Source organism: Haliotis rubra, unplaced genomic scaffold, assembly GCF_003918875.1.
Source record: "Haliotis rubra isolate DU_JTF1 unplaced genomic scaffold, ASM391887v1 Scf29, whole genome shotgun sequence".
Classification (NCBI taxonomy): Eukaryota; Metazoa; Mollusca; class Gastropoda; order Lepetellida; family Haliotidae; genus Haliotis; species Haliotis rubra.
Window position 1 is genome coordinate 812,028 of NW_025766957.1, and position 13,740 is coordinate 825,767.

At 39.3% G+C, this 13,740-nt stretch overlaps 1 protein-coding gene across 1 annotated transcript in view; it reads left to right on the forward strand.

Moving 5' to 3' along the window:
- The first annotated feature begins 6,152 nt into the window (after nt 1–6,152).
- The window catches only part of LOC124281778 (nitric oxide synthase-interacting protein-like), a 31,509-nt gene continuing 23,921 nt past the window's right edge, over nt 6,153–13,740 (forward strand). Inside the window, exons 1-7 of the mRNA XM_046717749.1 lie at nt 6,153–6,208; nt 7,300–7,432; nt 8,405–8,457; nt 9,474–9,585; nt 10,432–10,537; nt 11,228–11,349; nt 12,357–12,473. Coding sequence (XP_046573705.1) covers nt 7,310–7,432; nt 8,405–8,457; nt 9,474–9,585; nt 10,432–10,537; nt 11,228–11,349; nt 12,357–12,473 — 633 coding nt within the window. The 5' untranslated portion in view covers nt 6,153–6,208; nt 7,300–7,309. The remainder of the gene's footprint in view (nt 6,209–7,299; nt 7,433–8,404; nt 8,458–9,473; nt 9,586–10,431; nt 10,538–11,227; nt 11,350–12,356; nt 12,474–13,740) is intronic.

Sequence of the window (13,740 nt, forward strand, 5' to 3'; positions counted from 1 at the left end):
ACGTAATCACGTAAATTACAATTGGGAATTGGATTTCGTTGATTAAATGGACAGTTTAAATATAAATATTTTGGTCAGAATTCCCCATGTAAATAGGATGCGGCGGCCTACTGGTTTAAGCGTTGGCTTGTCGTCCGATTTCCGAAATGGATACAATGTGTAAAGACCATTTCTGGTGTCCCTTACTGTGATATTGCTGGAATATTGCTTAAAGTGTAGCTGTACACAAATCCACTGCATTCTCAGTTCTAGTCACCTAGTCTCATGCGATCAGGGCGCTGGGGAAGCTTAGTGGTTAAAGCGTTCGCTCGTCACGCCGAAGACCCTTGTTCAATTCCCCACATGGGTACAATGTGTGAAGCCCATTTCTGGTGTACCCCGCCGTGATATTGCTGAAATATTGCTAAAAGCGGCGTAAAACCCAACCCACTCACTCACTGTGGGTGATCTGTACCTGCATGCGCAGAACCACTGAACATATGAAAACAACATATCACAATTATGTGGCTATGCACATATATAAATTATAATTAAAATTTGAAAGCTAATTAAAACCTTTAAACTTTGTATGTTATATACAGTCCACATTCTGTGTCATATACAGTAAGATGCTGATAAACATCAAACAAGCTGAGATTTGTGAATAGCATACAAAATGCCGGCGAGGAAATGCATATATATCACAAAAGGTTATTTTAAAACGCGATATATTTAATAAACGGATGTGCATCCTGTTTTTGCTGTAATAAAAGACCAAAACTAAATACACCTCAAAGGAGAAGCATTTTCACATTCAACGAGGGGGAAGAGCGATTAAGTCCTTTCAGAAATTATTTAAAGGTCTTTCAACTGCAACGGTAACAAACTTTGTGTCTGTCTAAATGGCGTCAGTAATTTAATTATGACAACAAAAAACGTTAATAAATTGAAATAATAGCAGAGGAGGAGATGACGACGATGATGATGGTGATGATGATGTTGATGAAGATGATGATGATGAATGCGATGGCAGCGACGGTGATTGTAATATCAACAATTATTTTACTACTACTACTACTACTACTACTACTACTACTACTACTACTACTGGGCGGTGGGGTAGCCTGATGGTTAAAGCGTTCGCTCGTCACGCCGAAGACCCGGGTTCTATTCCCCACATGGGTACAATGTGTGAAGCTCATTTCTGGTGTCCCCCGCCGTGATATTGCTGGAATATTGCTAAAAGCGGCGTAAAACCAAACTCACTCACTCTCTACTACTACAAGAAGAAGAAGAAGAAGAAGAAGAAGAAAAAGAAGAGGAAGAAAACGAAAATGTGGGTTTAGTTGTAGGAAATCCATGCCATCCGCTCATGTAATACGTAAAGAGAAAACCACAAAATGATATAATGAGAAAACCACAAAAGTCAGATCCAATAGAACTGACTTTTTCTTTTAATTAAATCCGACAACAATGAATACAACCGACACATAATAATATCAGAAAAACTAACACAACTACATAACCCTGTCAATTCCCTACTTTTGTTAAAGCGTCTTGTATTTTCATTCCAAGAAGTAAACGTGTGCCACACATTTCTCAAAGTATATGTTTTTGCACATGGGCGACATGCGCCGGACATTTTTCTAATGTTTACCCAAACTTTTGATTTTCTCGTCGAATTTTAGCAGCTTCGGCCACATTTGCTGGTCGTGTGTGCCTAGCTCATTACCTCTTTATATTCTTGGGCGTCGGTTGATACACACACCAAACCTGTTTCCTAGCGAAAATATTGGTTCAGGTATTACACCATTCTGATGGTTCTCGGACATATGGCGTCCTACTGTGGGCTGGTCGACACGGGAAGGTGCGCGCGCAGGCAGGTGGCAGGATGCCTACTCCAAGATGCGGACTGTCTATGTGACATGTACATTTTATAACGTATTGTGAGGGTGTGATTTAATTCAGACAAATATGTCTTAAATATCGATTTTATTAACTTATTAACATTAACCAACTTTTGACAGACGTACTATTTTTGATAAGTTTCGTGGAAGAAGTTTCGGTAAATAAACTGAGACCCAAGTTTATATTCTCGTCATGAAGGTTTCTGTGTGAGTGACCCTTGTTTGGGTTATCTCCCATTTGACAGACACCCATTTGACAGACACCCAATTGACAGACACTGAACTAGAAGGTTAATTAGGGTTACACCTATGGGTATAATGGAACAGTCCACTGTCTAGTGAGTAGAGCAGGGTGAGCCTGAAACAGGTTTGTTATTGAGAAGTTTGATTGTAGGTAAATAGAAATTTGTTGTGTTTAAATGCTAAATGATTTCTCTTCTCAAAATTGTTTTTACTATTAATTACTATCGAATATAAAACAGGTTTGTCACTGAGAGGTTTGATTGTGTTTATTGATAGAAAGGTCCCCTCCCAATAATAGCATATGTACAACAGACGTTAACTGAGAAAACGTTTTGTTGGAGAGATATAGATATGTACATATTTGAAAACATTCTGATTTGCAGTAAATGAGACACCTGCATTGCCATGTAAGATACGATTAATACAAATCAGTGTTCTAATTTTAACAATAGTTTCTAAAGATTGTAACAGTTTATGTCTTTGAGTAGTGTACAATGGACATTCAAGGAAGTAATGAAAAACATTCTCACATCCATGGCCACATTGACATGATGTGTCATATTTTAAATATTTATTCTGAATAAATCGTAATTAAGTGCACTCGTCATATATCTTAATATTGTGTGCAAAACATACAACTTATTTATTCCATATGAATAATATTTAGGTTCACATTTGTCTTTATTTGATTTATATGATACAACAGTGTCGCGATTTCTAATAGCTAAGCTAATGTTTTCAATATGATGATGCCGACTCCCGTTAGACTAGAAGGTTAAACCGAAATGTTTATGAAAATAAACTGTTTTAATATTGCAACAATAAAAATTCAAGTTACTGTCTTTTCGTCCATCTTTCAAAATAAATAATATAGCTTCCTTCAGGTTGTGCCTGTGTTTTTATTTGGACTATTCCATTATAATGTGTAGGTAACAGGTAGTAGATAATCTGTTCACTGAACCGTAAATGTTGTTTGTTTAAGGTGTCTTCGAACTGGCTGTCTGCGTAATGGGAGGACACCCTTGTTTGTATTGACTAATTGAAGACACCAGAGGACTATGATAGATAACAACTTGTATTAAATCCAAGATGGCCGAAGTCGGTAAATAATCAAAGCTATATTAAATTTTGATGAAAGTGGGATATTTTAAGATTGAGAATGCAAACCAGTATTAAGATAAACCAGAAATTAAGTATAAAGTATTTGCCATGACAAGTGCCTTCCTGCATAAATATGGGTGAAAAGTGAGCAGACCCCATCCCCAGAACCACGCACCTTGGTGTGTTTTATGCAGGGGCGGATCTGTAAAATAAATCCCTGAAGAACAATAACCCCCACCCCCCACCCCACACACAAACAAAACAAAACAAAACAACAACACACACACACACACACACACACACACACACACACACACACACACAACACACACAACAACAACAACAACAACAACACACACACCACCCACACACACACACACACACACACACACACACACACACACACACACACACACACACACACACACACACGACCTACCTTCTCAAGAATCGTGGATCCGCCCCTGTTGTGGTGACCAATAACGCCCGTCTGTTCAGGTTAAACATAAATGTGGTCAGTTATCAGAAATGCCCAACGCAAGTTCTACTGGACTAGCTATAGGCACCCATATATTTCGCTGCGGTCGGTTACACGAATGCTACATGTGTCGACTGTATCTAACAAGCAGCGCTTAGAACCCTGCACTATGTTTTGTGTACTGTGCCTACTCTGTTTACTGTAGTTGGCTTTCCTATATCTACTGGGCATGTGGCTACAATGCCTACTGTTTTACTGTGCCTGTGTCTTCTATACTGTGTTTACTGTGTACCTACTATACCTATGTCTAATATGCCTACTGTGTAATGTTTACAACATTTAGTACTCTGCTGTTTGTGTCTAATATGCCCACTGTGCAAATGTCTCGTTTGGTTACTGGACCTGTGACTAGTGTGCCTACTGTTTAAATTGTGCATGTGTCTACTATGCCTATCGTGTTTAATGTTCCAATGTCTCTTTTGGTTACTGGACCTGTGACTAGTGTGCCTACTGTTTAAATTGTGCATGTGTCTACTATGCCTATCGTGTTTAATGTTCCAATGTCTCTTTTGGTTACTGGACCTGTGACTAGTGTGCCTACTGTTTAAATTGTGCATGTGTCTACTATGCCTATCGTGTTTAATGTTCCAATGTCTCTTTTGGTTACTGGACCTGTGACTAGTGTGCCTACTGTTTAAATTGTGCATGTGTCTACTATGCCTATCGTGTTTAATGTTCCAATGACTCTTTTGGTTATTGGACCTGTGACTAGTGTGCCTACTGTTTAAATTGTGCATGTGTCTACTATGCCTATCGTGTTTAATGTTCCGATGTCTCTTTCGGTTACTGGACCTGTGACTAGTGTGCCTACTGTTTAAATTGTGCATGTGTCTACTATGCCTATCGTGTTTAATGTTCCAATGTCTCTTTTGGTTACTGGACCTGAGACTAGTGTACCTACTGTTTAGATTGTGCATGTGTCTACTATGCCTAGCGTGTTTAATGTTCCAATGTCTCTTTTGGTTACTGGACCTGAGACTAATGTACCTACTGTTTAGATTGTGCATGTGTCTACTATGCCTAGCGTGTTTAATCAACCTGTAACTCTTTTGAATACTGTACCTGTGGCTACCGTGCCTACTATGTTTACTGTGCATGTGTCTACTGTCAGTGTGGCTACTGACAATTTTCTACATTGTCGAGCCTATGTCTGCTTACCCGTGTCTACTGTGAATATATCTACAACGCTTAGTACCCCACTGTTCGTGTCTACTATGCCTACTGTGTTTACTGGGGCGGTGGGGTAGCCTAGTGGTTAAAGCGTTGGCTCGTCACTCCGAAGACCCGGGTTCGAATCCCCACATGGGTAAAATGTGTGAAGCCCATTCTGGTGTCCCCCGCCGTGATGTTGCTGGAATATTGCTAAAAGCGGCGTAAAACCATACACAGTCAGTCAGTCAGTACTGTGTTTACTGCACATGTGCCTACTGTACCTATGTCTACTGTCTGTGTGACTATATTGCATAATCTTATCGCACCGACGCCTATTTTTCATGTTGTATATTACCTATTGTATCTACTTTCTACAGTGTATTTGTGTCTACCATGCTTACCGTGTACCTACCTACTAGACAGTGATCAATGCGTCAGGTGGGCCTCCTTCCATTATACCTACAGTGCTAAACTCAACGCTATCAATCATATGGTCAAAGCTCAAACTATGAAATATGTACTACATTAATTTCACTCTACCGACTTAATCCTCCATGCACTCATAGTCAATTAAGACACATAACGCGCTTCCACCAGATATGCAACAAATTAACTGGAAATGTATAATAGGTAAACGTGCTTACTGGAACTTGAAATGAAGTGTTTTCGAAAGATACAAAAAAATGAACTACAGACGATACAATGAAAGATCTTCAGTGTAAACTATTTCAAGGGTAACTGCACAGTAATAAATATCTTGAATCCATAATATACATAACCACACAAGTACACGCACGTTAGAATAATCAAACCCAACAATCTGGAGGACCGGAATTGGTCAAAGGGAAATAACTCTCCCAGCGTTTTGTGTTTTTTCCCCTTGGATTTGATAACATAGATTGACGTTTGTGCCTATAAGGATATTACTAGATTAAAAGCATAAGCATCATTCTGATACCAGTTTATTTTTTCCATCTTGGTTTATTCATCCATATAATTTTACTTGAGTCAGTTTTTATCTCGAGTTGGAATTAATGCAAAAAATACTTCGATGAATAACAAAATAGATAATTAAGGTTTTTATCAACTGGAAATTGTATATCATCTATCAAATATGTGTGCAAAATTGATTCAATGGAAAGTATTTATGCGAGTTGGGTTTCCTTATTGGGTATCGAACCTATGAAAACACTGTTGTAAACAATCTGTGATTGTAGAACTGGAGTTACTTCCCTTCGTCGATAGGGGGCCAGTGTATTTCCGGTTGTGTTCGCTGGGGACGTAGAAGGTAAAGAATAGTAATTAAACGACTACATACGTTCAAAGGGCGACGTGTGTATCATTAATCTCGTGTCATTTTGTAAAACACAATCCAGGCTGTTTCTCGGATGATATCTCATGATTCTTAACCCTAGTAATGGGACATTAGTTGATCGTGTCGTAAGACATGTTAATGTCACCAGTTTTCGTTCATTGTTACTTTTGGAAATGTGTATGAGTGTCCCAGCTTACTGTTTGCATGAGCCTCCAGTTTAGTATATTCTAGATACAGAATACGACTCCGTGTTATTGATAGTTTATCACTGCTACAAGACAGATTTGTACAGGTTGGGGATACCTACCGATCGGCCTATAATAGACCGAACGGGATATAATAGGCCGTTCTGCCTATTTTGCTATAGGCCGATCAGCCAATAATTATGATATTTATCAAATAAATTTGAAGTGGTGCTTTTCGGCATGATTATATTAACATCATTCAAGTTTTGATGTCCTAAGGTTTTCATTCAAACCCTTTTAAAGCATTTTCAACACATTATAAAGGAGTTTGGAAATTGCTAATTAAATATGTCTATAATATTTTTGAAAATTTTCACTGAAAATTAATGACATAGATATTCAGTTTTATTTTTCGAAAGGAAAATATATGCAAAATTGTGTTCTTAAATGAAACATCTTTTCCAGAACATGATATAAATTTCCATTTTGTCCAAAAACTTATTTTTTTCTAGCTGAGGAGGTCCATTAACTATTCATCTCTATGAGCATATAAAACCATTTTGTGCGGAAATTGATAGTTTGTGAAATAATAATAATGTTCAAATATAGCCCGATCGGCCTATATAGCAAAATAGGCAGAACGGCCTATAATATCCGTTCGGTCTATTATAGGCCAAACAGTAGGTTTCCCCAACCTGTTGTATTCTGTTTCTTCTGGAATCAGAGCTAAAAAAGTAAAATGTGTTAGTCTTACTATCTTTCACAACACAGTTCCTTTCGTGACATAAAAACTTGTTGTAAAAATCCAATAGTTTGCATCCATTAGACCATGGTTATAATCCTAATCACTCTGTCTGAGAATGTTTTTGTCCATTTCAGATTGTGAATCATGACCCGTCACGCAAGAAACTGTACAGCAGGAACTGTGTACACCTACCATGAGAGGAAGAAGGACACATCCTCATCTGGCTATGGGAGCAAGGAGGTGCGACTCGGGAAGGATTCTGTGAAGGTAATCTTTATTCATTAGATTTCATGATAATGTTACTGAGTAACAGTCATAGTTTTCAGCTAGTTTGTGATTCTCGTGATTCCGTTGAGATTGTAGTCAGTAGTTTTATACAAAAGTGTGCCGATCCGTGAAGGTACAGGTTAGAATATTGGCCTTCAGTAACCCATGCTTGTCGTAAGAGGCGACTAACGGGATTGGGTGGTCAGGCTCTCTGACTTGGTTGACACATGTAATCAGTTCCAAATTGCGCAAATCGATGCTCATGGTGTTGATCACTGGATTGTCTGGTCCAGACTCAATTATTTACAGACTGCCGCCATATAGCTGGAATATTGCTGAGTGTGGCATAAAACTAAACTCACTCACTCACTCAAAAGTGTGCCTCAAAATTTGTACTCATAAAGGAGACATATGGTTTGAATTTTAGGACATGGAAAGACTGCAACATTAGCATGATTAGTGCCTAAAGTATGGCTAAATATGAACCCTACTGTAGGAACAGGGATAGACTAAGGCTTAGTCTCTGAATATATATAATTTTGATAGTAACAAACAAGCCCATTTATATTGAAAAGGAGCCCTAGGGAGACCAGAGATTCAGAGGAACCTGAGGAAATCTAGACTTGCTTTATTTAGGGCTTTAGCACTGCAGAGAGGGCTTGGCAGTAGGGGAAATTAATGTGGTTCAGGGACTGTGAGACAGACTAGAACCGGGACATAGTTTCTGTTTTTGAAGGAGCATGCAATAGGTCCCAGAGCCACCCACAGATGATCATGCTTACATTGTCAGCTAGCAGATGAGTTCACACATCATTAAAATCATTACCATGTTGGCAAGGTGTGCAACCTTGTGTCAAGAAGTCTGTGGTTCAAATCCCAGCTAGATATTTCATTGATAATGTTGATATAATCATGTAATGTCAGGCAAATAAATATAAATGATTACTATCATTCTTTCTATTTGCGTTTCAGGAATTTGACTGCTGCTGTTTGACATTACAACCTTGTAAGAATCCAGTCATAACGTAAGTCATCAAATTGTTTGAATAGCATAAATTTGACACTGGATATTTACCCTTTAATGTTTTTTCATGTTGACCCAGCTAACAACATTTTATGCAGTCAGTCCTGACTGTCAGTATGGTAATTATGATCTGATCATTCCCATTCTAGAACTATGATAAGTTCCAATACAGCATGAACGCAAACCAAATTGTGTTAGTTATGCAGTCTGTTTTTGATCATGTTGATGAGACAGAAGGACATTACCCATTCCTACATCACCATATATTGTGATGGAGATAATCTCAAAAATAAAACTGCATGATCCTAGCACATAGTTTCATCAGTGTTGTGATGTTCCTGAAATGGTATGTACAGTGACAGTATGGTATGTACAGTGGTATGTATATGAAAAGGTTGTTGATTGCGTTTTTGCACAACAGCACAAGTTGAAATGGCAAGTTTAGTACTTGGAGTGAGTTTAGTTTTTTGACAATAATCCAGCAATATCACAACAAAGGACACCAGAAATGGCTCCACACATTGTATGTTATGTAACCATGAGGGGAATCGAGCCCAGGTCTTTGGCATGACGAGCGAACGCTTTAAGAACAAGCCTACCCCACCACCCCATTTCGACCTTGAACAGTGGAAGTGGTATTTCATTCCGTGTTTGGGGAGAGCAGTGCCATGGAGGTAATCATGGAATGAACTACCACTTCCAGGTCGAAAAGGGGTGATTACCTCCATGGTCATTGCTCTCCAAACAACCAACCTTCAGATGAGGAGTAAAGAATTGGGCTTCAGCAGCAACAGCAACTAACAGAATTGGTCAGGCTTGCTTACTTTCATGATGCATGTCATTGAATCCCATTTATGTAGATCTATGCTCATGATGTCAATCACTGGATTGCTGCTCCAGGCTGTTATTTACAGACTGTCGTTATACAGCTGGAACATTGCTTTGTGTGGGTTAAGGAACAAATAAAAACCATTGGTGAATAATAGCAAACCTAAACCCCTGTTTCATTTTCCGCAGGTCAGATGGGTACCTGTATGACAAGGAGGCCATCTTGGAATACATCATCCACCAAAAGAGAGAGATCGCTAGAAAACTGAAGGAATTTGAAAAACAGAAGACAAAGCTTGAGGTGAGTCCATGATGAGAAAACAGGAGAATGAGTAATTGATTCGCCTGCTGAGTCACTGTTCAGGATAATTATATTTCAGATATTTGCATCGAGATAAGTAGATACTTCTGTGTATAATGCAGGTCATTCCTGCATCATCCTTTGATTATCATCAAGACAAGACAAGATTTTTATTAGGTCAAAGACCAATACAATATAAATATATTGAATATTCGCCTGTGCACATGGCAAGGTACGTATATAGAGAGCAATCATATTGTTATTATCATTATTGCCCAAGAGTGAGGATATGTGTGAACGATTTACAAAAATTCAATTGAAACCAGTTCATCAGTTGAAACCAGATACTGGTAACCATGGTAACTAGATTTGTGTAAGCATGGTTGGTAGAGAAACTGTATAAGTAAATGATTTCCTTGGTTGTCTGGAGTTGTATTTATGTAGATTCATTTCAGTCATGAAAAGTAATAGGGATCCAAATTTGAAACCAAATAATAAACATCACTAAACTGTAATCACAATGCCTTGTAGTGAGTGAGTTTAGTTTTACGCCGCTTTTAGCAATATTCCAGCAATATCACGGCGGGGGATACCAGAAATGGGCTTCACACATTATACCTATGTGGGGAATCGAACCCTGGTCTTTGGCATGATGAGCAAATGCTTTATCCACTAGGCTACCCTACCCCTCCACTATGCCTTGTAGTATCAGCCATTGATGACCTCCAACTTTGTGTGCCTGTCCATTCGCTGACAGGGAAGGTTCCTTCGATTTTAAATATTTTTTGTCATGTTGTATCTGGGTTATGATGATGCATGAACTACCTCCGGGTCTCTGTTTGGTAGACGGAGAAGGCAGAGTTGTCCAAGGCTGCAGTGGAAGCAAAGAAGACGGCCTTCGTCCAGAGAGAGACCAACCCTGTTGCTGACAACATGGAACAGAAGAAGCTTGGTAGGGTTCATACACACATGATCATAATGATGCATCACAATACTACTTGAGTCATAGAATTTTCATTTAGAAATTCAATCTTGAATGGTGTATTGAATAAAGTGATGTCAAAGTTCTACAGGTCATGTTTGATTCAAAGATAAAACCTACCGGCTCGAAGCCTACAATGAGAAGCATACAACTTGTAATATTTTACTTGCTCATATTAATGCTTGTATGTGCATGAATTGTCTCCCTTGATTTTAGTGACAGTAAAAATAGAGAAACAATGACATTTGGAGCTAGTCAACATTGTATTTTACAGGGTTGTGCAATACTAGCAATTCATTCCAAAGACAATCAATTCTTCGTACTCATATGATATTATAAATAACGATTAAACTTTTCATAGACAAATGATTTAAAAGTCATCAAAATCGCTTTTCACTTTAGGGATTTTCCACAATTCACCAGTATGGTTTTGGTACACCCACTTCTGTTTGGACCCAGAAATCGGTTGTGACTGAAATTAATGAAGTTATTATTAGTCAAACCGGGTACTTGTGTAAATATATTTCTAACTGTCACAGGCTTAATATACACTATTCGGTTGTAAATTTCTGTGAATATTTTCCTTTTCATGTTCGTGTTGTTCTATCTGAGGAAAATAAAACATTGTCCTTCATATTTGTCTCATCTTAATGATTGCAGCAGTAGAAAAGGATGTTCCAAACAGTTTGTCTAACATGGAGACGGGGAAAGACAAGACACTTCCCAGCTTCTGGATTCCCAACCTCACCCCCAGCGCTCTCCCTACCCAGGTCAAGAAGCCAGTAAGTAGGGGTCACTCTGTCCGGTCCTCATCCCAACACTCTCCCAACCCAGATCAAGAACTGGTAAGGAGAGTCATTCTCCCCTATCCTCACCCCCAGTACTCTCCTAGGTCAAGAAGCCAGTACGTAGGTGGTCACTCTCCCCTGTACTTACCCCAAGGACTCGCCCAGGTCAAGAAGCCAGTACGTAGAGGTCACTCTTGTTTTCAACCCATCACTCATCCCAACCATCCTACAGCTTGTTCAGCTTGACCTGATCAAGTGAATACTAATACATTGCGTAACCGTGTCACAACTGGTTGGGTCTATTATTGTGAAGGGGTGCACTTTTGTTAGTTGATTGTCAACATGTCCACACAGCCGAGACAAGGGTCATCGTTTGATATCTCAGTGTCAAGAAATCGTCAGCAATGTCCTAACTTTCCACAAGAAGCTACAAATGGTTTAATGTTTCTGACTCAGGCTTTTAGGCAACATTTATAACATTCTCTGCTCCCCTATTTAATGAAGTTAACTCGACCTGCTGTTTGTGCCATTTGACCTCCCAGGTCATACATATGTAGAGTAGCTCAGGTCAAGCTGAACAAGCTGTAATAACAAAAACAACTGGGAAATAGGGGTCACTCATTCAGTCCCCACCTACACACCATGCTCAGCCCACTCAGGTCAAGAAACTGTAAACAGACAACCATCTCCCCCTATCCTCACCCCCATCAAATAGCCTGCGTTAAGGAACAAATTGTCCATCCCCACTTCCATGCTTATGCCACCCAGTCCATGTGGCCAGTGAGTAGGGCTACTCTAATCCCTGTCCTAACCTCCAAGACTCAGCCCACCCCAAGGCTGGAGAAATTTTCACTCTGGTAAAGTTCTCTTGTACATCAGATACAGTTTTGAGTGATACAGTCCATGACAACATGGTCCTCAAATACAGAACCTACTGATCAATGCTGGTTCAGATTTAAAACCGAAACCGATTCTCTAGAACTGTTGTTTGATGTTTCCAGGAGGAGAAGGTCCGGTGCCCGATGAGCAAGAAGCCCTTGAGATTGAAGGATCTGATTGATGTGACATTTACTCCAATCAAGGATGGGGATAACAAGACTGCTCTCATATCCAAACAGGTAAATGTCATAGCAAAGCAGATAAACAATGCTTTTAGCCTAACAGGTACATTGTGTTTCTAAGTCAGTCAGGTAAATCATGCTGTCTTAGTCAGACAGGTAAATCATGCTGTCTTAGTCAGACAGGTAAATCATGCTGTCTTAGTCAGACAGGTAAATCATGCTGTCTTAGTCAGACAGGTAAATCATGCTGTCTTAGTCAGTCAGGTAAATCAAGCTGTCTGAGCCAAACAGGTAAATCATGCTGTCTTAGTCAGTCAGGTAAATCATGCTGTCTTAGCCAGATAGGTAAATCATGCTGTCTGAGTCAGACAGGTAAATCTGTCTGAGCCAAACAGGTAAAATCATGCTGTCTTAGTCAGACAGGTAAATCATGCTGTCTTAGTCAGACAGGTAAATCATGCTGTCTTATAGGTAAATCATGATGTCTTAGTCAGACAGGTAAATCATGCTGTCTTAGTCAGACAGGTAAATCATGCTGTCTTAGCCATACAGGTAAATCATGCTGTCTTAGCCAAACAGGTAAATCATGCTGTCTGAGCCAAACAGGTAAATCATGCTGTCTTAGTCAGACATGCTGTCTGGTAAATCATGCTGTCTTAGCCAAACAGGTAAATCATGCTGTCTTAGCCAGTATAGGTAAATCATGCTGTCTGAGCCAAACAGGTAAATCATGCTGTCTTAGTCAGACAGGTAAATCATGCTGTCTTAGTCAGACAGGTAAATCATCAGGTCTTTGTCAAAAATCATGCTGTCTTAGTCAGGCAGGTAAATCATGCTGTTTTAGTCAGTCACGTAAATCATGCTGTCTGTCAGACAGGTAAATCCATTCAGTCAGGTAAATCATGCTGTCTTAGTCAGACAGGTAAATCATGCTGTCCTAACCATATAGGTAAATCATGCTGTCTTAGCCAAACAAGTAAATCATGCTGTCTTAGTCAGACAGGTAAATCGTGCTGTCTCAGTCAGGCAGGTAAATCATGCTGTTTTAGTCTTATCCAAATCATGCAGTCTTATCCAAAAGGTAAATCATTCTGTCTCAGCCAAACAGGTAAATCATGCTGTCTCAGCCAAAACGTAAATCATTCTGTCCGAGCCAAACAGGTAAATCATGCTGTCGGAGCCAAACAGGTAAATCATGCTGTCTTAGCCAAAAGGTAAATCATTCTGTCTGAGCCAAACAAATAAATCATGCTGTCTGAGCCAAACAGGTAAATCATGCTGTCTGAGCCAAACAGGTAAATCATGCTGTCTGAGCCAAACAAGT